At 29.2% G+C, this 25579-nt stretch overlaps 2 protein-coding genes across 5 annotated transcripts in view; one reads left to right on the forward strand and one right to left on the reverse strand.

The window, feature by feature from the left end:
* The window catches only part of LOC107072668 (putative peptidyl-tRNA hydrolase PTRHD1), a 155267-nt gene that overhangs the window by 18145 nt on the left and 111543 nt on the right, over positions 1–25579 (forward strand). Inside the window, exon 4 of one of the 4 annotated variants that reach the window (XM_089179506.1) lies at positions 6903–6968. The exons of the other annotated variants lie outside the window; for them this stretch is intronic. Within the exon in view, the coding sequence (XP_089035632.1) occupies positions 6903–6953 (51 nt within the window). The 3' untranslated portion in view covers positions 6954–6968. Of the gene's footprint in view, positions 1–6902; positions 6969–25579 lie in introns of those variants that run through there. 4 annotated transcript variants of the gene reach the window in all.
* The window catches only part of LOC107072667 (uncharacterized), a 151558-nt gene that overhangs the window by 16595 nt on the left and 109384 nt on the right, over positions 1–25579 (reverse strand). The window contains 11 exon segments of the mRNA XM_089179502.1: positions 10–36; positions 358–402; positions 902–991; positions 1986–2074; positions 3103–3123; positions 3126–3219; positions 11061–11149; positions 14258–14363; positions 16641–16820; positions 22243–22296; positions 23838–23912. Coding sequence (XP_089035628.1) covers positions 10–36; positions 358–402; positions 902–991; positions 1986–2074; positions 3103–3123; positions 3126–3219; positions 11061–11149; positions 14258–14363; positions 16641–16820; positions 22243–22296; positions 23838–23912 — 870 coding nt within the window.

Here is a 25579-nt window from a genome sequence, read left to right on the forward strand (position 1 = left end):
TTCACGTACCTGCCTTCTTCTCAACTTTTTGTACTTCTGTCGGTGTGGAAGAAAGCCCGATGTTGTCCCGCCATGAAAAGAAATTTATTTTATCGTTAGATCGTTGGCAAACGGGGATGGAACGGGGAATGCTATGGGGGGTGGGTGGTCGTTCGAACAAAATTGTGGGTTGAGTTCGAGCTAAATTTTCTCTTCTAAAAGTCAGTCAATCGCGAATGATAAAATAAAATCGATCAGGATAACCAAGAACAAACCACCCTTAATCATCTAACGCGACATTTATAATAACTATAATAATAATAGTAATAATAATAATAATAATAATAATAAAAGAAAGTCGTTGAAATATTAACTCACCGATTCGCCTTTTTCACCCTTGTCTCCTTTCAACCCTGGATAACCCTGTTCATCGAGAAATAGAAAAAGAAAGAAGAGAGAACGTTTACGATATTAAAAATTAGAATTTTTTTGCAATATTTTATTTATACGTTAAAATTAATATATAGAAATATTATATTAATATATATTATAATGTATAGTATATTAATGTATATTGTAATATACAATATATATATATATATATAATACATAGAAATATTATATTAATATATTATTACATACATAATAATTATATATAAAATATTATATATTAACATATTATAATATAAATAATATGAATAATATAATATTATAAAATATAAATAATATATTATTGTTATAATATATTATATTATTATTAATATATATTATAATATTATAATAATAATAATATAATAAATATAATATAATATTATAATATAATAATATAAATAATATATTATTATTATATAATATGGTATAATATTATTATTAATAAATATATAATATAAAATAAAAGAGCAATAGTTTATTTTGTACGTACCGGTGGACCAGGCAAACCTGGAGGTCCCATGAGACCAGGTGGTCCGATATCACCGTACTCGCCTTTCTCACCTTTGGGTCCGGAAAGGCCCTGTAAATCAAAGACAAACGAGATCGTTTTACCTGCACTAAATCATTTGTCACCACTTGATAACGTTTACGGGACATAGGACACTATAACACGTTATGCTACTGGATAACGCATGAGAGATGAGAGATAAAGCTCCTTTTACGTAAAAGTCTGATAATACGTTATACGGTGTTTACATATTTTCTTTAGTCATCTCGTAAAAATGTTCTCTTATCTATCCTTAAAAATTGTTTCGTGTGTGTATGCGTGTATAAGTATACGATGAACGTATACTAAAAGTAGATACATTTGTTTGTACGCGTGCTGCAGTCTCTGTTGCATTTTTTACAAGCTTATTCTCTGCATTATGGTTTAAATACCATCATTTCTACATTTTTGGGGATTTTTTATTTTTTATTTTTATTTTTATATACACATAAATTAAGATAAATTCGTATGGGGATTCTATAAACATATATATATATATATACATATATATATTATATAATATTATATCTATATAAAATATATAAAATATATAATATATAAAAATAATAAAATACTAAATATATTAATAAAAAATATATAATATATAATATTTATATATTATAACATATTATAATATATATTATAATATATATATAATATATATTATATTAATATACTATAACATAATATAATATATTATAATATATATAACATAATATAATATATACAATATAATATAACGATATTAAATATAATAATAAAAAAATATAATAAAAATAAATAAATAATAAAAGTAATATAAATATAATATATTTTTATATCCATTTTTGATTGAAATAAAATATCAATTATTTTACTTACAATTAGAACAATCATAGTCAATGTATCATATTATTTTTATTCTAATAATTTATCTCTAACTGAACTTCGTTTATTTATGTTGGAAATTTGTATTAAAAAAAAAAAAAAAAAAAAAAAAAATAAGAAATGATAAAAGGATATAAAAATTGGAATGAAATTCACGTACCGGTAATCCTGGGGGACCTTGTATACCAGGTTCCCCATCGGTTCCATTAAATCCTGGCAGACCCTGAGATCCTTGTTCACCCTTAGGTCCTGAAAGCAAAGAGTAATAATCGGTTCAATCGGTGAACCACCAACGATACCATGGGGTAGCAGATTAATGAACGACGCAGAGAGAGAGGGGGTGGTGGTGGTGATGTACGTGGTACGTAGGGGGTGTGTTGGGGGTGTACGCGCCGCATTTTTTTTCCCCCAATACCTCTCACCTCCCCTTCACCCCGAAATAATATAGATCATTAAAATGTTTTTTAGTTTATTTTGAGAAAAAAATTGCAAATGAAATTATATTTAAATTTATTTTAATATAAATTTGTTTTCTTCTTCTTCTTCTTCTTTTTCTTTTTCTTCTTCTTCTTCCACTACCACTTTTTCTTCTTTTACTCGGAGACTTTCCTGTCAATTAATTATGATTTAAAGAGGAGACGATGAAAAAAGCAAAAAAGAAAAAAAAGAAAAAAATATGAAAAGAAAGAAAATACTCTCCGAGAGAGAGAGAGAAGAGAGAGAGAGAGAGAGAGAGAGAGAATTTATGAAATTACTTTTACCACGGATATGAAATAAAAAAATAAAATCAAAAGAAGAAGAATAAAAAAGAAGAGAATATATTATCTTCGAAAAAAAAAAAAAACATCAAAATAATAATTGAGCAAATTCATTAGAATAACAAAAAGGGGTTGGCAGTGGGAGGAGTAGTGGGGTAAAAAAAGAAAAAAAATCAAAAGTAACGTGAATTAAATTTTGACAAATTATTCAAAAACGAATTAAACATAAAAGATTTTTTTTTTTTTACCGTGGTTGCAATAAAATGAAAAAATAAAATCGAAACACGCGTTTTATTTATACAATTTATTTCCGATAAGACGAACGAAAGGTTCAAGGGTTTGGGGTTTGTTTCAGGGATTATATAACATAATAATTTGTTCTCTCTGTTGGGACATTATCCTTCGTAACTTTATATTTGTTTTTTTTTGTTCGTCATATTTCCCCAAAATGTCGTGTCGTCTTTGTGTTATTTTTGTTTTGTTTTGTTTCCCCGGTAGAATGGCCTCGTTGTAATCTACCTGGCGAGCCCTGGACTCCTTGGCGCCCTTTTCGCCTCGGTAACCCCTTTCACCCTTTGGACCCAGTGGGCCGGGTGGACCCCTCGCCAATGTAATACCGCTCTCACCCTTGAAACCCTATAATAATGATACTGCAAGGTCAGACACCAACCAGGTCCTCCGTTAAACTTTTGTGTCATTTTATTTTTTTATTAAATTTTTTTTTCTTTTTTTTTTATTTACGACGAAGCGTTAGTGTTAAATACACTGTCTCCTTTTCGTTTGTTTGTTTTTTTTTTTTTAATTGTTTTAAGTTCTATCTTTTCTTTTTTTTTTTTATTTTGAAATAGGATGGTTCAGAGGATAGGATGGAGAATCATCTCGAACAACTACTACACGAACAACAAGGTCAATCGATCGATTTTGGCATGGATAATATAATTGAGTGCTGTTATTTTGTTTTATTCGATATTGATGAAATTATTTGTTGTTGTTAAGGGGTGGTTGGTTAAGGGGAGAAAATGGACACCAAAATCGTTCGATCATTTGACACAATTATTCAAAACTAATACTACCAACTAACGATAATACACGTAATACTACGATACAATACCAACAAAACGAATAAAAAACATTTATTAATGAAAGTAAACTGAATGAAAATATTTTCAATTGACACCCCCATGCGTTTCGTGTTTAGGATTTGTTTATTAGTGGGTACAAATTTAGTCAAAAATCAAATATTAGGGTTTAGCATAATTCTCTTTCTCTCTCTCTCTCTCTCTCTCTCTCTCTCTCACATCTTTACACATTATATCTAATAAATATTAATTTGAATAGAATCATTTTTTAAATTAGACATAATCAATGTAGTGATTAGAAAATAGTGTAAAAATAATCTTCAAATATATTTTTTCTGTATGTTTCATTCTCATGTTGATAAATATAATTATCACGTTTGTTAGAATAATAAAAAAAATAAAAAAATGTTTCAAATTAATGAGATTTATAATATAAATATTCAAATAAAAATAAATTAAAACTATATCGCGCGATTAAATAATAGAATAAAGATTGAAATGAACGAGTGTGTAAGATAAATAAGATAAATAGATAAGAGAAAGATAGATAGAAAATCAGAGAGTGATAGAGAGTAAGTCCCAAATGAAAGATCGAGTGATAAAGTTGATATAGTATAAATAGAAACAAATTATATAAGTATTAAAATATTATTATAAATATTAATACAAAACAACAACAACAACAACAACAATAACAACGTGTGCGAGTTTGTGCGTAATATATATTGTTATGAAATATATATATATATATATATATAGTATATATAGTATATATATAAAGCTACACATACTGTCTTCGTGAGTTTTCAAATACTTACACGAAATTCGCAGGTATATCGTTAACGCCCGCTCGATAATGTTGCGACAGCCTCAAGCCGTAGTAGCAGAAGTAGTAGTAGTAGAGTAGTAGTAGTAGTAGTGGTAGTAGAGTAGTAATGTAGTAGAAGTAGTAGTAGTAGTAGTAGATATTAGTGATTAGTGAATCAAAACCGACATACGGGGAGAGAAGTAGTGGGTGTTACTAGCTACGTAAACACAAATTAGTTACACAAGCTACGTACAACTACTACGCCAACAACAATAACAACAACAACAACAACAACAATAACAACAAATACTACTAATTACAATAATTATTTATTAATAAAAATTAATGATATAAAATTAAAGAAGATTTCAAATTTATCAATGTGTTTTTCAATTCGGCGTTTCAATCGATCGATTTGTCCGTCAATTCATTTTCATTCATTTTATTTCTTCTATTTAATTATTGTTATTTTATTTGTGTGAGTTGATTTCTTCTTTTTTATTTTTTTTATTATTATTATTATTATTTTGTTCTTTTCAAAGAACCCTTTTGACACCTAATTATACCGAACTCTCTGTCATCATCATCCCCTTTTGATTATACTCATTGAGTCAGATCTCTTTGTAAGTCGTGAAACCTACTAAAAGGAACGATTATTATGAGAACGAGATCTTGGTTGAGGGAGAAAAGAAAAGAAAAGAAAAGAAAAAAAAATAAGCGGGTCAAGGACATCTCGATTATACTATCAAAATAATTATCACGAAAAACGAGCATTTCTTTTTTCTTTTTTTTTTTTCCATACTCTTTCGAAGAAAGAAAATATTTTCTACCTTCGTTTTACACGAAAGAACAAAGTTCATCATCACCATTATTATTATTATTATTAATATTACTATTACTATTACACTATTCACATGTGTGTGAATATTTCATTTGATTTTTTTTTTCATCGCATAATCGACGAAACTTTTGCGAAAGAAAATATACATATACATATACATATACATATATATATATATACCTCATGGCGTGTGCTGACAAATCGATCGTTTTTAGTTGAAATAATTGACAATTTTAAACTTATATAATTTCTCTTCTTATTTATTTGTTCCTTTATTTTTGTCTTTTTTTCATTTTTCTTTTTTTTTTCTCGTTGATTTTTCGTGAGGACATTTCTATGAGGATACAATACTTACGAGTTGTTAGAGACATTAACAGCTTATGGAGCCGCTCTAAACGGTAGCGCGTGAGTCGAGTAGCTCTTACTTAGGCGTGGTTACAGGGTTTTAGTGCGCAGGTGTGTAATTTGGCTGCATCCGCTAGAAGAGAATTAGTGTTGCCCTTGGTAGCCAAGGTCTAACTATATATATATATACATATATACATACATATATATATGTCTATATACATATATGAAAAATAAATAAATATAATAAAGATTTGTATATTTGAAAAAAAAAAAATAATAATAAAATAGAAACAACGTCGAATTTAATCAAAAACAACGAAAAATATCTTTAAATTGTCGTAGTTGTCTTCATCATCTTCTTCTTCTTCTTCTTCTTCTTCTTCTTCTTCCACTTCTTCTTATTCTTCGTGTTATTTTATCAACATATCGTCCTCTTTGTGTCTCTCTTTGTCCCACACATACATAAACACACACATATGTACAATAGTAGTTGTCATTTTCGTCTTTCGTTGTTAAACGTCAACGTCGTCTTTGTCTTTGTCCTATGTCAAGTGTTGTGTTGTATTTCAAGATGAAACGACACGGGTAGTAGGAGTAAAACCAAAGTAAGAAAGACCCGAGGAACCCTCGAGAACCCAATAATATATTATATATATATATATATATAGGATACCTGTGGTACACATATACATATATACAAACGTGTTATATTTGCTGCCACCAACGTCTTTTTTCTTTGCTCTTTTCTCTTATAACTTTTACAACACCCTTTTCCCTTTCCCACCCCCTCCTTTTTTCACCTAACAATTCTTAACATTTTCTATTTTCCTTTCCTTCCTTCATTTATCACTTTTCGTTTCACAACTCTTATTATTTATTTATTTATTTAATTTTTTTTTTTTTTATTCATCCATATACTTTCTTTCATTTTTTATACATTTTTGTTTTTTCTCTTTTGGGTCTTTTATTGTGTATCTTATATTATATATATATATAGATATGTATGTTATGTTATTTATTTTGTTGATTGTATTTTCTATAATATTCTTTGATTATTTTTGTCTCTTATTATTTTATCGCCGTTTTATAATTTATACAATTATTATTATTATTATTATTATTATTATTATTATTTTTAATATACGAATTGATGGGGTTTTTTTGTTCGCGTTATTATTTGTTTGTTTTTTTTCTTTCTATGCATATATTTATATATTTATATATATATATATATCATATGCAGATGACTGAATATATTTGGACGAACGAGAAGAACGAGATAACCAAATTTTAGGTGAGTTCATTTTTTTTTCTTTTCTTTTTTTTGTTTTTAGAAAATATTATATTATTATTTGCATATGGACGACTGTGAGACGATGACGACGAAAACGTTGAAATGTCACTTTTATGGTAAATGAAAAATTACAATTACACGAATATATAATATATATATATGTGTGTTTGTGGTGTGTGTATTATTTTTATCCACGTTTATTTGATCAGAAAATTCGTCAAATTGGATATGCGTTATCCTTAGCCGGTAAAATTGTGACCTCTCAGAGGTTCAAGATATATTCTATTTCCGTCTTTAGAAACGTTCCAGTTAAAGAAAGAGAGAAAAAGAGAGATAGAGGGAAAGTTCACGAAATTTTCTATTTCCGTCGACTTTATATAGTATTTGTGTAATATATTTGTGTGTAAGTTCGAAGTAAAACGGTCCAATCATTTTTCCTATGAATTTTCATATATATATAATTTATATAATTATATCTATATATTTATTATTATATGTATATTATTATTTGTATAATTTGTATAATTATATATTATATAATAATAATACAAATAATAATAAAATAATATATTATATATATTATTTATTTATATTATATATTATTTTATTATATATTATTATATATATATTTTATATTATTTATATTATATTAATATAAAAATATTTATATATATTATATTAATTATATACCAATAATAAATATAATATAAATAAATATAATTTTATATATACATATACATGTATATAAGAATATGATTGACATTTTTGTTTTAATCGAAAAGAAAGTTAGAAAAATTTGTTTGAAAATGTAAAACGATAAACGAGGAACTTAACAATTAACACGCAACACTGTTTCAAACAGACCAATCGAAATCAATTTAATCCTTTCGTGAATGCGTATATTTCTCTCTCTCTCTCTCTCTCTCTCTCTCTCTGTCTCTGTCTCTATCTCTTTCGTATGTACATCAAATTATATTACTGTCCTTTGTAGTAATCAATACACACGTAAACCACGGTAATTAAATAATCACTGAGCTATGAATCGAGGATATATATATATGTATATTCGTGGATTTGTTGAAGAGCTCGTTTTGTAATAGGATGAGACAATAATCGATAAAATGTTGTATATATCGTACTGATAACGATGCTATATATATGTATTTATCGTTACTCTATTAAAATAGATTTAAATCTTGACAAACGCGTGTATTTAAAACCTTTTAAAATTAATAATAATAATACAGGAATATATTAACCCTTAGAGTGCTAGGAACGCATATATGCGTTTCATAAAAATTACCAAAATGGTCTATCAATGCATATACGTGTTTGTTAATATTAATATCAAATAATGTAATGTTTATATTAAAAGTATTCAACACTCAAAGGTTTAATCATCTAATAATAAAATTAATTGGCAGAATAAAAAGATATTTATAAAAAAAAAAAAATAAAAAGGAAAGTATCGTCGTATTTTAAACAGTAATTGAATTTTCGCGATGTTTAAACAAATGAAAAAAAAAAAAACATGTATGCAGATCACACGTGTTAGAAGTGAAACCTTCAAAAATCTAAGTTTCGAGAGAATCAGACGAATGCACAGTTTCAAGAGTAAGATAATTTTAGGATTTATTTATTATAATATTATTGCGATATATAATAAAGGTCACCGGTATGGTCTTTGGGTGGAATAGCTGATAAAAAGTACACTTTTTCAAATTCAAGCAATAAAAATCGTGGCCTTTGCATAGCGGCCCGTCGCTCCGTTGCCTATCCGTATACAGGCTCTGTAGCCTATTCGTATACAGGCTCCGTTGCCTATTCGTATATAGGCTCCGTTGCCTCGCCATCTACCGATTCGTTGCCTAAACCACCCATTTCTTTTCAAATCACTCCCTATTCTAAAGAAGTTTTCACTTCAAAAATATTCTCTCATTGGGGGCTCAGTCACCATCGAAACAAATTTCAACGTTCGGTTCGTTCATCAATCGTCCAGATGACTAAACAAAACAAAAAAATAAACCAAAAAAATCTTTCATAGTTCACAAAGTAGAGATCCTCCTCCTTCTTCTCGTTTACCCAAAAACAAAAACAAAAAAAAACAAAAAATAAAATAAAACCAAAAGTATGCAAAGAGTGACATACAGTGTGGTGGTCGTGCGTTAATAATTTCTCGTGTTCACACAAACATGCATTCTCATGCATCTTATTGCGTGCTGCTGCTGCTACTGCTGCTGCTGCATCTTGCGGTGTGTATAGAGATAAACCAAAAAAAAAAAACAACCAAAACAAAAAAGAAAAAGAAATATTTAACAAAATTAACACACATAAATTAAAATAGAAATAATAAAAGCCATGCTTTATGCTTAAGTCGTGCATAGTTCGTAGTCGAAATAGAGAAAAGGAAGAAGAAGAAGAAGTAAAGATATATATTACTAGTATATAAATAAGACTAGTAATATTATATAGTAATAAAAAAAAAACAAAAGGGGGAGGAACAACAAAGTATTGGACAGGAGACGTAAGGGATTAAAAAAGACAACAAAAAAATCATTGGAAAAAAGAAAAAAAACGTTGTTGACACGTTTCTCGAGTCGCATTCGTGTCGTCACGTTCTTTTACCTAACCATAAGACTACGACTCGTGAAAAATGTACGTGAAGGAACGCGTTCGCGCCTAGTAGCATTAAAAAGAAAAAGAAAAAGAAGAGACAAGTGAAGAACTAAAAAAGGGGGTTGGTGGGGAGGGTTAGGAATCAAGGAACGGTGCGAACGTACTGGGAAAAGTCGACAGATTCGACGAATATATTTCTAACGGGGAGGAGGAGGGTTAGATCGTAGATATCTTTGTAGAATACGATAGTAAGATGGATGGATGTGTAGATGGACGGATAGATGGATGGATGGATGGATGGATGGATGGATGAATGGATAGATGGATGGATGGATAGGAAGGAAGAACGACTATGTTGGTTGGAAATTTGAACAATGTACAAGGTACTTGAATGAGTGAGTGAGAAACAGTGAGGAGGGGAAGGGAATGAGGGGTAAAGGGGGATTAGTAATAGTAGTAATAGTAGTAGTAGTAGTAGTAGTAGTAGTACCTTTTCTACGAGACATTGAACGTCGTTTACAAGACTTTCCCCTCAAAACACACTTCTTTCGTCAGTGGAAAATAATGAAAGTAGACAAATGGGAAAAAATTCAGAAGAGGTACGTGGGGGGGGGGGGTTTAGATTTGTGGTTTGGTTTGTCAGAGGGTGTACGTGGGAAATAAAATAGTGGAAGTAGGTGAGAAAAAAAAAGGAAAATGAGAATTTCCTTTGAATTCTTTTTACGCGAGTGACATGTTAGAAGAAGAAGAGGAGAAAAAAGGGAAAGAAAAAAAAGCGTAAGTGTGAATGGAAATGAAAAGAAGAAAAAAGAGAGAGAGAGAGAGAGAGGGTTGGATAAATGATAGAAATAGAAATAGTAAAAGAAACAGAAAAAAAGATTACTCGAACTTTCCTTCTCTCTACGACGATTTTCTATCAGCTCCCCCCTCCCTACCCCCTATACATCCATGCAACGGCACCTTTTGTTTATATTTGTTGTAAATTTTCGTTTTTTTTTTTTTTTTTTTTTTTTTATTATTTCTTAATGATAAATCTAGCACACAATATTTGCTCTACAAAATACATGCAGCACAACATGCCACACACAAAAGTTGGAGGAAGGGAATAGAAAAGGTGGATGATGATGGGGGTTAATTTTATAGGGTTGGAGGGGGGGTGTACTTTTTCGATTTTATCTGCATGATCCGGGATGATCAGAGATTCTATCGAAGAAGAATAAGAAGAAGAGGATGAGGATGAGGATGAGGAAGAATATGGGAATAAGTGTGTGTGTTTGTGAGTGGGTAGGAAAGTTGTGAATGGTTCAGATAGATTTTTTTTTTCTTTTTTTTTTATCTTTTTCGGTGAAAAATCGGATATATCGAGGAGATGTATTATCAAGGATCGTATTATATAAATATATATATATTAATATATATATGTATTTATAATATGTACATGTACGATACTGTACTGTGTCATTTTGGTCGGAGGACCTCGTTGAAGCTTACCCTCTTCCCTTGCTTTCCCCGGGCACCCTTCTCGCCGGTCAGACCGGGTGGTCCTGTCGGACCCAGCTCTCCCTTCTCGCCCTGGGGCCCTGCGTGCGTGTATATACCACGTGCATAAAATAATACATGGATATCTTTTCCTCGTTCCGCCCTTTCTTTTCTTTCTCTTTTTTCTTTTTTTTTCTTTTTCAGAACACGCGATGCGATACGATATAAACGGTAAGAAAATAATCAGACTCGTTTTTAAAACAAAATAAATTAATTAATTAATTAATAAATAATTGAATGAATGAATGAATGAGAATAACAAAAAAAAAAAAAACAGAAAAAAGGGATTACGAATCGTTGTGTTAAAAGAAATGGATTAAAAAATATATCAAAAAAAAAGTGTTAAAATAAATCACGTCAAAGTAAAAAAATAAAAACGAAACTTTTGTCACGAGCTTTTATAGAAATCATATATGTATATGTATATATGTACCTCTTCTAGTGCACTTCTTTACCCGTTTATAAATTCCCTATTTGGGGAATTAACCGCTTCAGGGCGAACAATGTTTTTTCGCGAAATGAACGAGAAGAGCGTTTGATTTACCACCACCCAATGGTGAACACGATTCAGAGATTTTCGTTCGACGAAATTCTCGAGTTTTTTTTTTTTATGCTTAAATTAGTTAAGAGTATAGTTATTAATTATGATCTATTACTTTCCTACTAAAATAAATTATTAAAGTTTACATGTTCCTCACACTAAGCGCGCATATATGTTTGGGTATTTTTGTGTTTATCTGGATATATGTGTAGGTGGATGTGCATATACGTGTATATGAAATTAATTAATTACTTTAAAGTTACTTAGATAGGTTGCAGTACTTCAATTTGTCTTTTTAATTCGAATTAGTATTACTCGCACGATTTAACGATCTCTTTCTTTCTCTCTCTCTCTTTCTTTGTCTTTTCTCATAACAATTCTTGTTACATCGTCATGCAGTTGTTCAAAGATTAACCGTAAGAAATTCTAAAGTTGTTAACAGTTCTAATCCAAACTATACTTGTTGTTTCAAATACGATTGCACTTTCTCTCTCTCTCTTTCTCTCTTTCTCTATTTCTTTCTCTCTTACTCTCACTTATTCTCTTCATTGTTCTGAAACAGTTCATAGAAGAGAGAAACTACTTCGAAAGATAGTTGCTCTCGAAGAAATAGTTTCTACGAAAAGTAACCACCGTCCTTGTACGTTGAAATTTTACTCTTGGATTAAAACTGTAAAACTTCATTCTCATGGGTAGGAGGTAACGTTTTTCCAATTTATTTTATATATATATATATAATATATTACACTACGACAGGTTGAAATTAATTTTTTACATATAATTAAAAAAAAAAAAAATAAAAAATAAAAGAAGAATGATATATATGATATAATAAATAAATTAAATATATATATATATATATATATATATATATATATATAAATTATTTTATATATTTTATAAAACTTTTATAGAATTTTATTTTACTATACATAAAATATATAATAATTTAATTTTATTTAATTATATATTAAATTTATATTTATATAATATTTATATATATATATATTCTTTTTTAATAATTATTTTATATATTTAAATTTATTTAACACATTGAACGCCACACGAATTCTTACAAAAATCTTCGTCAAGCCACGTGTGGCAAAACGAAAAGTTAGGTATCAAGCACAAACGCTTGACACGACCTGAACATGAAGTTCAATGTCAATCATTGATGACTGACGTGGCAGTCAACGTGTTAAATAAACATTTAAAGTAACTTCTTTTTTTTTAAATCGTTTAAAATAAAGTGGAATCAAATAATCTTAACCTTCGATCAGAAGAAGTCTTTTGATTTCTACGAAGTTAACACAAGTGTTCTTAACATAGTAAGATATGTACACACGCGTATATACATATATAGACGTCCATTCGTTTTGAATGACGAGCAATGAATACCGTCTGTGCGACTCGTTAAAGAAGCATACTCTCGCGCATGACGAAGCTTAATAATCTCGTTATAACGCCGCAAGGCTCTTTTACGGATCTATCACGGTATTACATTACTTAGAGAACCATTACGACGTTAAAGCTACCGTTTAATAATTCCAAGCAAACCAAAGGTGGGTAGTAGTAGTATTAGTATTAGTAGTAGTAGTAGTAGTAATAATAGTAGTAGTAGTAGCCCCTTCTTTTCTTTATTAGCGAATTCGCGGCAATTCTCATTTTAATGAACGCGCAAAATTACCAAGAATGACTTTGATTCTAACTATTTCTCAGAAGTTTATATATTTTTATTTCTTTCTTCTTCTTCTTCTTCTTCTTCTTCTTCTTTATCAAAGTAATTTGTCGGAAGTATAAAGCTATTTAAAAGAAAATAAATCTCGAAGTAAAATATAATCGAAAGGTAGCATGTTGTTTGAACTTTTATCTCATATAGGAGGAGTTCAAACTTATTACATTGTCCGTAGAACTAAGAGATCCGGTTTTGCATATGTAACAAGAATCAAAGAAAAGAAAAGAAAAGAAAGAAATCCCTTCTCCTCCTATTTCTAGCCTCCCCCCCCCCCAAAAAAAAAACAAAAAAATAAAAAAGAAATAGAGATAGAATGAAAAGGAAAAGTTGGCGGCAAACAGTTATACGAAGTTTAGCTTGCGGCAATAGTTAACGTTTAGTTCCGCCCACCACCATGTAAAACACATTCTCTCTTGTCCAGATATTACTTTAAAGTATTTTCCTTCGTATTTCGTTTGCTTAAGTGTTGTTGTTAAAAAAAATTATACTGAAGAGAGATTTCTACTATATATAAGAACATTTTTTAGATATTAATTTGAGATTAATAATGTTAGGTGTAAACGTCTAATACGTGAAACAGAGAAAATCAGAGAGAGAGAGAGAGAGAGAGAGAAAGAGAGATAGGCTGTATAATAAATTAACTTATATATAAACTACTTACAGTTCAATCATTTAAAATGTTACAAAAGATATCAGACTTCAAGATTAAGAGTTGAACCAATGAAAAAGATTGAGAGAGAGAGAAAGGTTTAGAGATCGTTTTATCAAACCACCAGCAACAAACCATTATAATAACTCGCTATAGTTAATTATTTGAAATCGAAATAAATTAGATTCGATGCGATTATTGGGAGGTGGGTTGAGGGGGCTTACCAGGCGGTCCAGGTGGACCAGGTGGACCTTCCAATATTCCTGTTGGAAATTGATCTCCGTTCAATGCAGTCGTCATCCCACGTTCACCTTTATCTCCCTTGTCGCCCTGTTAACAAAAAATAAATAAAATAAAAAAGATAAATAAATCTGTAATTAAGGTGTTTCGTATTTCAACAAAAAACCTTTCATTTTATCGATTGATTTTTTTCTACTTTGCTTATGTATTTTGTTTGTTTGTATTTTTTTTTTTTTTTTTTTTTTTTAGATAAAATTACGAGCGTATTCGCGTGGAATAATAATACGTAATAAATCATCTCGTATAGATAAAATATGTTTATTATCCGAGACAGGGATAATAATTTGTAGGATTGTATAGGGATTCATTTAAAAGACAAAAAAAAAAACAATGAAAATAAATTTGACGATTAATCCGACGATATTGAAGGGGGGAGGGGATTTGGTTAATGCAATCGTAACGATAGATCTTCCGAGATACGTGGAATTTCGTTTATGTTTCCTACGTTTCGTTGTGTGCTGATTGCATGGTGATTGTGTATTTGTATGCCGTTAGGTTTGGAATATAATACGGAAGGACACGTTTATAAGAAGTATCGAATATCGAAGTAAAATCTATCACGGAAGTAAATCGTTAAAACCCAGAGAGTGAGATGCCTTTCATGAGTTGCATGCGCGCGAACATGTTTTCCCTCATCTATGCGTGGGCACCCATATGTATATACATATATATATATATAATCTTTTCTTACTTTTTTTTGTTATTATTTATTTCCCCCAAGATATCTCGTAGCCTACTACTACTACTACTACTACTATTACAACTACAAGGTTACAAGAAATGGATAAACGCGTGTGAATTACGATAGTTATATACACTATCAACAACAACAAAATCAATACAAAAACAAAGTATATATATATATATATATATATATATATACCTTCTTCTCAACGTAAATAATTTATTTCAATATTCTCATCATTAATCTACTACCTTTGAAAAACAAAAGTTCTCAAAAGTCTTTGGATTGCGTTAAAGTTAAAAAAAGAACATGGCTTGATAAAATATGTGCGAGGATGGGAAAGATTGGTGTGAAACGTTTTTTTATTTATGCACATTTTCTATCTGTGTCCCTTAACAAAAAAAAAAAAAAAAAGAAGAGAAAAAAAATAAGGAAAGAAAAAAAAAATTATTCGAAGAATGTAAATTTAAAAGTTATGAAATATGCATTTTTATTCTTCTCGCGTTCTCTGTAGTATAAGTTGAGTCGTCGTGAATTTTCCGAACGATATATCTTTCGATGGCGTTTCGATGTGCCAAGTGAGAGGTTTTTAGAGACGGGGAGGGGGAGGTGTGCGCGGTGGTTGACTTCTAAAGTCAAATATTTCCGAGGTAAACTCTCACGAGTAAACACTTCGCGAATCGTGAATAGTTGATAGTTTTGAAGGAAAACGTGTTAGTAGTTATCTCGATACTTATTCGCAACGTGGTGTAAAAGCATATATGTATATATGTATATATACATACATGTATACATTCCTTTTCAACATAGGCTTGTGAAAATTCTTATACCACGAATTAACCCCCCCCCCCCCATACATTCATTTTACTAATTTTCCGTAAATAACATTGTTTTCTTCTAAATGTATCAATTAAATATTTCGATTGGTTGAATAATTATTCAAACTAAATTGAAAACTGTTGAATAAATAAATTTGTCGATTGTGATGGAAAAAAAAAAAAAAAAAAACAAGGAAATTATTCCATACGAATTATAGGATAGGAATTATTCCAATCGATTGGAATTTGTTAATGAAATTCTAAACAGAGATTGGTGGTAATCATCTACGAAAGAAATAAAGGAAGAAAAATATGAGAAAAAAGGAGGAGGAGTAGAGGATCGTCAAGATTGTTAAGATAAATTAATAAAGTTATTAAAGAGGATTAACTAAGAGAGTAGATGGTACAGTAGATATATATATATAGTAGTATATATATCGAGATGTAACGCGATAATCGATATTCCAACGTCAATATATATCTGTATATATATATATATATATATATTATATTAAATTAAAATATATATATATAAATATATATTATATTATATATTATATATAAATTATATTAAAGATGTAGTTTAAATTAAATAAAATAAATATAAATTAAATTATATATATATATATATATATATATATATATATAATAATATATAATAATTAATATATTAATTATTATTATATTAAATTAAGTATAAATATATATATATATTAAATACCGGAACGATGAGGGTAGAAAATGTCAATGCTTATGAAATCTCGAAAGTGAAAGATAGAACAAAAACAAATGAAATAATTTTACCTTAGGACCAGAAAGTCCTGGAATACCGGATGGACCAATAGGACCAATAGGTCCAGGCGCACCCTTTTCACCTGGTGATCCAACTTCACCAGGAATCCCTTGTCTTCCTTCATGTCCTGGGAGACCCTCCGATCCTGGTGGACCTGGTGGACCCGGTGGCCCAGGTTCTCCTGGTTCACCCTGTTACGTCCCAAGAGTGTTACGTTGTTAGGGTTTTCTTCTTATGCGAGAGCCCCTCGACAAGGAGTGTCTCTCGATGGTCGTTGGTTTTGTGCCATGGATGGTTGGATGGATGGATGGATGGAACAGGAAAAAAGGGACCAAGGGACGACGATGTTGTAGTAGGTTGACCGTAAAGAAAGTAAGAAAAAGAAAAGAAGAAGAAGAAAAGTAGATAAGAGTGAGTGAGTGAGTGAGTGAGAGAGAAAAAGAGAAGATAAGTGGGAAGAAATAGAAAATGGACGTGTTGTTTTTCTCGTGTATTGGAATAGAAAAAAGAAAAAAAAGAGAAAGATAGGTAAAAGAAACAAAAAAAAAGAAAATGTGTGGGGCAAAAAAAAAACCGTGCGTGGAAATCAATCCGTGCGTTGTTCCCAAGTTTATCAACTCTGAGGTGAATTGTTTCCTCGACTAATTAATAAAAAAAAAGGGCTGACTGAAAACTATTTATTTATTTATCTCACTCTCTCTTTTATAGATTATTTCGAATGTGTTACCTGAGACGAATGAGAGATCTCCTACGTCTAAGAATATTGTATGTATGTGTGTGTGTGGGTCTGTGTGTGTGAGAAAAAGAGAGAGAGAGAGAGAGAGAGAGAGGAATATAACCGGTAATTAACTGATGCGCGAGTGAACGACGAAGACGACGACGATCTTCTATATATAATAAATATAAAGTACGTCTTTCTCGGCATGTAATTAAAATCCCATGGAGTAAGAAAAATAATAAAAAATGATATGAAAAGAAAGAAGAAAAAGAAGAAGAAGAAGAAGAAGAAGTAGTAGAGGAAGAAGAAACAAAAAAATAAATAAATAAAAGAAAAGAAAGAAGGGAATGAATGTTATATATACCGATCGTGGATTAATCGAGTTTGAGATCAATAAAAAGGATCGATTAAATCCTGCAGCGACGTATTCGATCGAACGTGGATATTAAATAATATCGTTCAGTATGGTAATAATAAATATCTTTTTTTATTATATCAAAATTTTGTGCCACATTGTTGGTTTCTAATGAAATTTGAAACTACTGAACCGATCATAATGAAATTTTTGTTTATTTTGTGTGACATTTTTTCAACTTCAGTAGATAGGGTATACATATATATATATATATATATATATATATATATATATATATTAATAATAATATTATATTGTTCTATAATATTAAATAATATTATTTTAATATAATATAATATTATATTATATTATATATAAACTATAAAAATATTATTAATATAATTATAATAATAAAATATATTATATTATAATATATAGTTATATATAATATATATTATATAATATTAATATATTATTATTATTATTATATTATTAATTATATTATTAGTTATTATTATAATTATTAATATTATAATATATTATAATAATAATATAAATATAATAAGAATATAAATAATAAATAATATAATATAATTATATATATGTTAATAGTACTCAACATAGATGAAAATACAGAATGAACAAATTTCAATCTCTCATAGATTGTGGAAAATGAAAGAGAGGAGAGAGAGAGAGAGAGAGAGAGAGAGAGAGAATTACGAACAGTTAAGGATACAGAGTCCTGTAACGAGATTAGACGTGAAAGACGACGAATATACACGAGTATTGGCGATGATGATAATATGGGTATGGGCACGCTATGGTACCATGTACGTATGTCAAATACAACATACCGGTGGTCGAGGAAACGAGGATGGATCACCCTGATATCTATCGTAGAAGATAACTTCCCACATGAATATGTGTATATTTATGTGTGTGTTTGTGTGCGTTTTGTGTTTGATTATGGGTGTGTCTGCTGCTGCTGCTGCTGCTTCTGGCTTAGTCTATGGGAAGAGATCTGTGATACATAGGACAAGAGAATTGAGTTCCACGCACGGAAAATACGACATGCACGTTTGCCTGATTATGATTATGCTTGTTGTGTAGTTTTTTGATAATAGTAGTGGTAGTAGTTGAGTTCTGACAGTAGTGGTTGGGTTAGTGATGATGGTGAATATAGTGATGAGGTGATATGGTGATGGTTGAAGATGCTCTGCCATTGCCCTTGGAAAATATACTTCATTCGATAGTTCGCAGGTGTTTTGAACGAATAGCCAATTGTATATTAGAAAAAATAAAAATAAAAAGAAATATAAAAAGAAAGACAACATAATAGAAAGAAAAAGAAAATAATATAATTACAAGAAGACAAAGACGATAAATCATGCGCATTTGCAAATGTGACATCATTTTGATGATACATTTTGCAGAAAATTATGCAATGCACATGCAGAAAATTAATTGAACGAACGTTCGTTGTTAATTATTCCTTCGTGTGTTAATCAACAAATACGTGGATTCATATTTGTATCGATTAAAAAATAACAACAACAACAAAATAAAAAAAACAGATAGAACAATGGAATTTTCATAAAGAACCTTGTTCCAGTAATTTTTCCATAACGTGATTTCGTTAATGAGCAAAACTAACTCGTTCCTGGGTTACTAGTTACTTCAACCCTTCCTTCCTTCCTCCCTCCCTCCCTCCCTTCTCTCAGCTACCTATCTATTTTTTTCTCTTTTTCTTTTTCTACGATAAAAGGTCTAAAATAATTCGGAGTTTTAATTTTTTTTTTTTTTTCTACGCGTTTACTACCTCAGGAATATTTTCTACGAACGTTCGTTTCCTCCTCTTCTTCTTCTTCTTCTTCTTCTTCTTCGTCTTCATTTTGATCTTCTTTCCTCAGTTTCTTTTTTGTTTTTCTTTTATTTTTTATTTTTAAAATGATGGAAAAGCTGGTGGTAGAGGGAGACACTACCAAAAATGGAGATAGGAAGATAGATAAATAGCTAGGTAACCTTTTTTCTCCTTCTTTTTTTTTTTTTTTCTATGAGTAATTCACAAAGTGCCATTACCAAAAGAAAACATGCATTTCTGCAAAGCACGAGTTTTACGCTATTTTACATTCGCTAAAAATATACATAAAGACACATACATACATACATACATACAAACAGTTGCATTGCAATCATTTCAAGAATATATAAACATATACCTAAATGCATGCATAGATGATACATACATAGAAGAGATATATATATATATACATACGTACGTATATACATATGCATAGGAATATGCATGATGCAAGTAGCCGGAGGAAATTTAAAGGATAACGTATAAACTACTATCTATCGTAAATGCATTCATGCAACGATATATGCAGCAGAACACGTTCGTTTCATACGATTGCGTTTGATTTTAAGTGAACCATCGTGTCTAAACGTAGATACACATGCAAGATTAAAAAAAAAATATATATATATATATATATGGTGGGAAGGGAAATGACATATAATAGTGAGTGAGTAAGAGAAAGATAGACAAAGAAAGAAAGAAAGAGAGAGAGAGAGAGAGAGAAAGGAAGAAAAAGAGAAAGTAAGAAAGTTAAAGAAAAAAAAAAGAAAAAAAATGTGTGAGAGAGAAAAAAGGGAGAAACCACAAAAAGAGAGAGAGAGAGAGAGAGAGAGAGAGAGAGAGATAGATAGAAAGATTGGTTTCCTTTTTTTTGTTTCTTTTTATCGAATAGAGAAACCACAATTTGAGAAGATGGAATACAAGGTGGGGTATAAAATTTCTTTTCTTTTTTTTTTTTAATATTTTTTTTGTAAAAATAAAAAAGGAAAGAGAGAGAGAGAGAGAGAGAGTATAGGAAGATTTTGAATGTGTTTATTTTATGGTTATTTTCCACCGGTTAAAAACGAGTTTCTCAGAAAGAAGGTTGTACAAAAATAATAAAAAAAAAAAAAAAAAAAAAAAAAAAATAAAAAAAGACAAGAAAAAAATTATGAATGTACGCAGGAGTAACGTTTAAGCCGTATTAGTCCGTAAATAATTAGCATAATTTTTCACCGAGTGAAAGACTTAAGAATACACCCAAGGTTTTTTTCTTTCTTCACTTTTAAACATTTCTTTTTTTTTTTTTCTTTCTTTTCCTATACGTACTCCTCTTTTATATATTATATACTACTACTCATTTCGTTCGACTTTTTGAGCTCACAAAACGGTTTTTTTTTTTTTTCCATCCTACCTTCCTTTTTATATAATATTTTCACAACGAAATAAAATTTGTCTTTTTTTTTTTTTTCTTTTTTTTTCCTTTTTTCTTTTTTTTCTTTTTTTTTTTACCATCGTGGCACGACGTTCAACGCGTTTTAAAGTAAATTTATTCGACGAGCAGAAAGAAAGAGAAAGAGAAAGAGAGAAGGCACGTTACGCGAGGTAGATACCACACACACACACATTTATGCACACATTCATACATACATACATACATACATACATACATACATATATACATGCATGCATACGTACACGTGTATAACCGTAAAAGGTTCCGACATGATAGAAAGATAAAATAGCGTTGACTAGAAAAATGCATAAAAAGATCTTTTTCTTGTCTGACTTTCCTTGATGTTTCAAGTAACATCATATAGGCCTTTATCATCAGATAAGAATTTTCCGATAACTCAAAAAAGATATTATATAAATAGATAATATATTATAGATATTTTTTTAACTCGAGTCAACACGACGAAATGATCAATATTTTCATTTCTCTTGCAATATCAATCGTACAAAATTACGTGTATTATCGAAAAGTCGAACGAATTATGAATTCTTTATTCTATTTCCTTTTTATTAATTTAATTTTTTCTTTTTTTTAAATAATTTAATAATTGTTTCTTATATTTATAAAGAAATAATAACAATAATTTATATTATTAACCCTTCAAGTGCTGAATACTTTTACTTACAATGTTTTGTAAGAATAGAATAATTTATTATTAACTAGATTTTACAATAATAATAAATTATATTTAATAATTAAAGTTTTTTTAAATGAATATAATTTAATTATTAATATAATAATATTTTTATAAATTATATATTATATAATATATAATTTATATATTTTATTTTACTATGTATTTTATACTTATTATATTTTCTATTATATTGATATATTTTATTTATATTATGTAATATATAATTTATAAATATTTTTATATTAATAATTAAATTATATTATATAATATAAATTATATAAAAATTATATATTATATATTTTATAAAATTATTATTTGACATTAATATTAACAAACACTATGCTCTATATTTGCATCGAACAACTTAGATTAGTAATTTTTATCAAACGCATATATGTGTCCATAGCACTCAAAAGGTTAATTCTTTTCATTATTTTTTTTTCTTATTACTTTTTATTTCTTAAAGAAAAGAAAATTGGATATAGAAAGGGGATTTGGGTTTATGGGGATAATAGGATAATAGAAAATGAAGAGCAGGCGCACTTACTTTCAGTTGTATGATGGTTTGCGCCGATATATTGTGCCCCTGCTCCTGTAGTCCCTAGAAGTACGTCAACTACGGGTAAAAACCAAATCGCTACTGAACGGCAAAACTTAATGGTCGGTGGTTGGTGGTTTTTGGTTGGTGGTAATATGGGGGAAAAAAAAAAAACAAAAGAAAAGATCTTCGAAACGTGTTGTTAGATCGTGGTAATTTTCTTTCTTTGTTTATCCATCGATCTTTTCACCATCATCCGAGAGATCAGATGATTGTGAAAGTAAAGGAAAAAATTGGAAGAAACTTTAGGATTTGTTTTGATCGGGGCGAGGAAAGGGGAGGGGGAGGGGAGGGGAGGGCGGGCGGAGGGTGTAGATTTGAATAAAAGGTAATTCAGGGCAAAAGGGATATAAGGGTTAGAATAACAATGATAACTACATTTTATTTGCGGGAATATTATCTTAGGTTTGTTTGTTTTTTTTTTTTTCATTTATTCGCTCCATAATCCGCGGCATGCCCAGGTATATACCTAAATACTGTAACTTAAATTGTAAAACAAGAAAATACAACAACAACAACAAAAAAAAAACAAGAAAAAATAAGAATAGAGAAGGAACACCATTACCAAAAATTAAAATACATAAAAAATAAAAAAATAAAAAACCAAAGTATAATAGAAAATCCAAAGATGATCATCGTATAATTTATTCGTCTTATTATCAACGATCAAATAATAATAATAATACTAATAATAATAATAATAATAATAATAATAATAATAATAATAATAATATTCGTAAGAATAATAAATAAAGATTTTATTGAAAAATATAAATTTGACGAATTAAATTTAGAAACAAAGCTTTGTCTTTTGGTTTCTTCTTTAAAATAAAATGAAAATCGATTCAATTCATCTTTGTATTTTCCAACCATAGAAAAAACAAAAACAAAAAAATAACCAACGAAGAATAATACGCTACACCGAAAGCACCGTAATATGATAAGGCAACACGTCTAAATAATATTACGAAAAACAGGAATAATGATGATTCAGTTTTACTCGGAATGGGAATGATGATTATGGCTTCGTCTCAACAACAACCAAAAATATTTCTAACAAAATGTACAATATACAAAAAGGGGATGATGTTTAGAAAGATTTGTTTGTTTGTTTATGGCGATGGTGAACATGGTAGTAATAGTAGTAGTAATAGTAGTAGTAATAGGTGTTGGTGATGGTGTTGTAAGTGATGGTAGTAATAAGTGAATATTGTGATTCGTGATATTGTGAAATGAGATAGAAACTAAAACATAGAGAGATAGAAAAAGAGATAGAAAGAAAAGAAAAAAGAAAAAAGAAAAAAAAAAATAATAGAAAAAGGAAGTAAAGAAAGAAGTTTTATGTTGCGTGATATGTTGGAGTAAAAGAAAAGAAAAAAAAAATAAAGAAATGGAGAAAAAGAACGTATGTGTGGTATATATGGTTGTGTATGTATGTGTTTGTGTGTGTGTGGAGAGAGAGAGAGAGAGAGAGAGATAGAAGAAGATCCTGAAGAAAGTGACACGAGCAGCACGTGTCGGCTTACGGAAGAGGCCCGGTTTACCTTCAGAGCGACGATTTCCGCATATCCTAGTGTCCCGCCACGGAGGGTCGTCACCGACCTCTTTAACCCCAATCCCTGTGCATTGACCCGTAGGTGGAAGGAAACATGTTTTATTTTATTTGTCAAAATTATCTACATTTTTGTCAGTCTACATATCGGAGACTGTTCAATGGAACATTCATTGGGATTGTTCTTCTTTTTTTTTTGTTTGTTTTTTATTTATATTTATTATATTTATTTATGTTAATTAATTAAGCCGCTTCGTCCACGTTTAAAACACATTGCGAATGAATATAAAAATATTTCTTTGTTAATTTTTCCTTTTTTTTTTTTTTATAGATTATGATAGTTTTATCAGTTGTTGCAAACGATATCATTGTACTTGATGAGATGGTTTTTAAAGAAAAATTAATTATTTTGTGAAAATTATAAGTAATCATTTGTTAGACGTGTGTGTTCAATTGATTGAAAAGTATTTGAATAATATTTAAAAAAAAAAAATAATTTTATGGGATTTAAAATATATACAATAATATATTAAATGATTTCGTTCGCAATGTGTTTTATATAGAAATATATTTTTACGTGGGGAAATAGATAAAGTGATAGAACGATAGATAGACAAAGATCAAAGTTAAATTATAGAAGAAGAAGAAAAAGATGATAATGATAATGATGATGATGATGATGATGATGGTGATGAAAAAAATGATAAAACGTAAATGTGTTATTCGTATAATAATCGACGAAGCGACGATTAATGTTTTTAACAATCGATCGATACGAGCATTGAGATAGAAATGATAAAATATTGAATGTGTATTGGGCCAATTTACTCAGCTTATTTTCGATTACGTTTTACTCTTCCTATTTTGTTAGATTTCACATAATAATATGAATGAGAGAGAGAAAGACAGAGAGAGGAGAGGGGGGGAAGATAGAGGGAATAAATTCTGCCGATTGCAATTTTACGACTAGTCGTTTACGCGAGACCTCTTGTTCTCTTGATAACTATGGGCTATTAATTTTCCTTATCTTCAAAAACAAACATACATTTAGATGTATAAATATACATATATATATAATATTATCCAATAATATTCTCTGGTATTGGAGGAGGAGGAGGAGGCTCGTAACGATCGTTGTTAAAAATATAATACAAAATAATATGAAATTTGACAAATGTCGCGAGTTGTGTTTTTTGTTTGTTTGTTATAAAATTGATTTTTCTAACCCCAAAAAAAAATATATACTCTTCTCTAAAGTATGACAAAACAAAAAACAAATATCAAAGTAGACAATTAGTATGCTCGATATGTACAAAAAAAAAAAACATACATTAAAATGTTATTTCATTTTGATCTTTCTTTATCCTTACATAGGATGCTGCAAGAACGTTTTTATTTTTTGATAAAATTAACAAACAAAAAAAAAAAAAAGAAAAAAAAAAGATAGAAGAAATTATTTAATAAAATGAAAAAGAAATTATATTTGAAAAAAATCTTTGTTTTTTTTTCTTTTTTTATCCGTTTAAGAAAACACATTTTTCAACGTGAAAAGATGTATCGCTTAACTCGCGTTACACGTAAAGTATTTTACCTTTTTGAATAGTTTAACGGAGGTTTTCACAAGTTCACAGTGGTACCTTGTAACTCCCAGGTGCATACACCACCATAGCTTTACGCTAAGAAGGAAGGAAGGAAGGAAGGAAGGAAGAAATGTACGTAAGTACGTAGGTACGA

This window comes from Polistes dominula, unplaced genomic scaffold (assembly GCF_049000335.1).
Source record: "Polistes dominula isolate Pdom_NZ unplaced genomic scaffold, Pdom_raw_medaka contig_27, whole genome shotgun sequence".
Classification (NCBI taxonomy): Eukaryota; Metazoa; Arthropoda; class Insecta; order Hymenoptera; family Vespidae; genus Polistes; species Polistes dominula.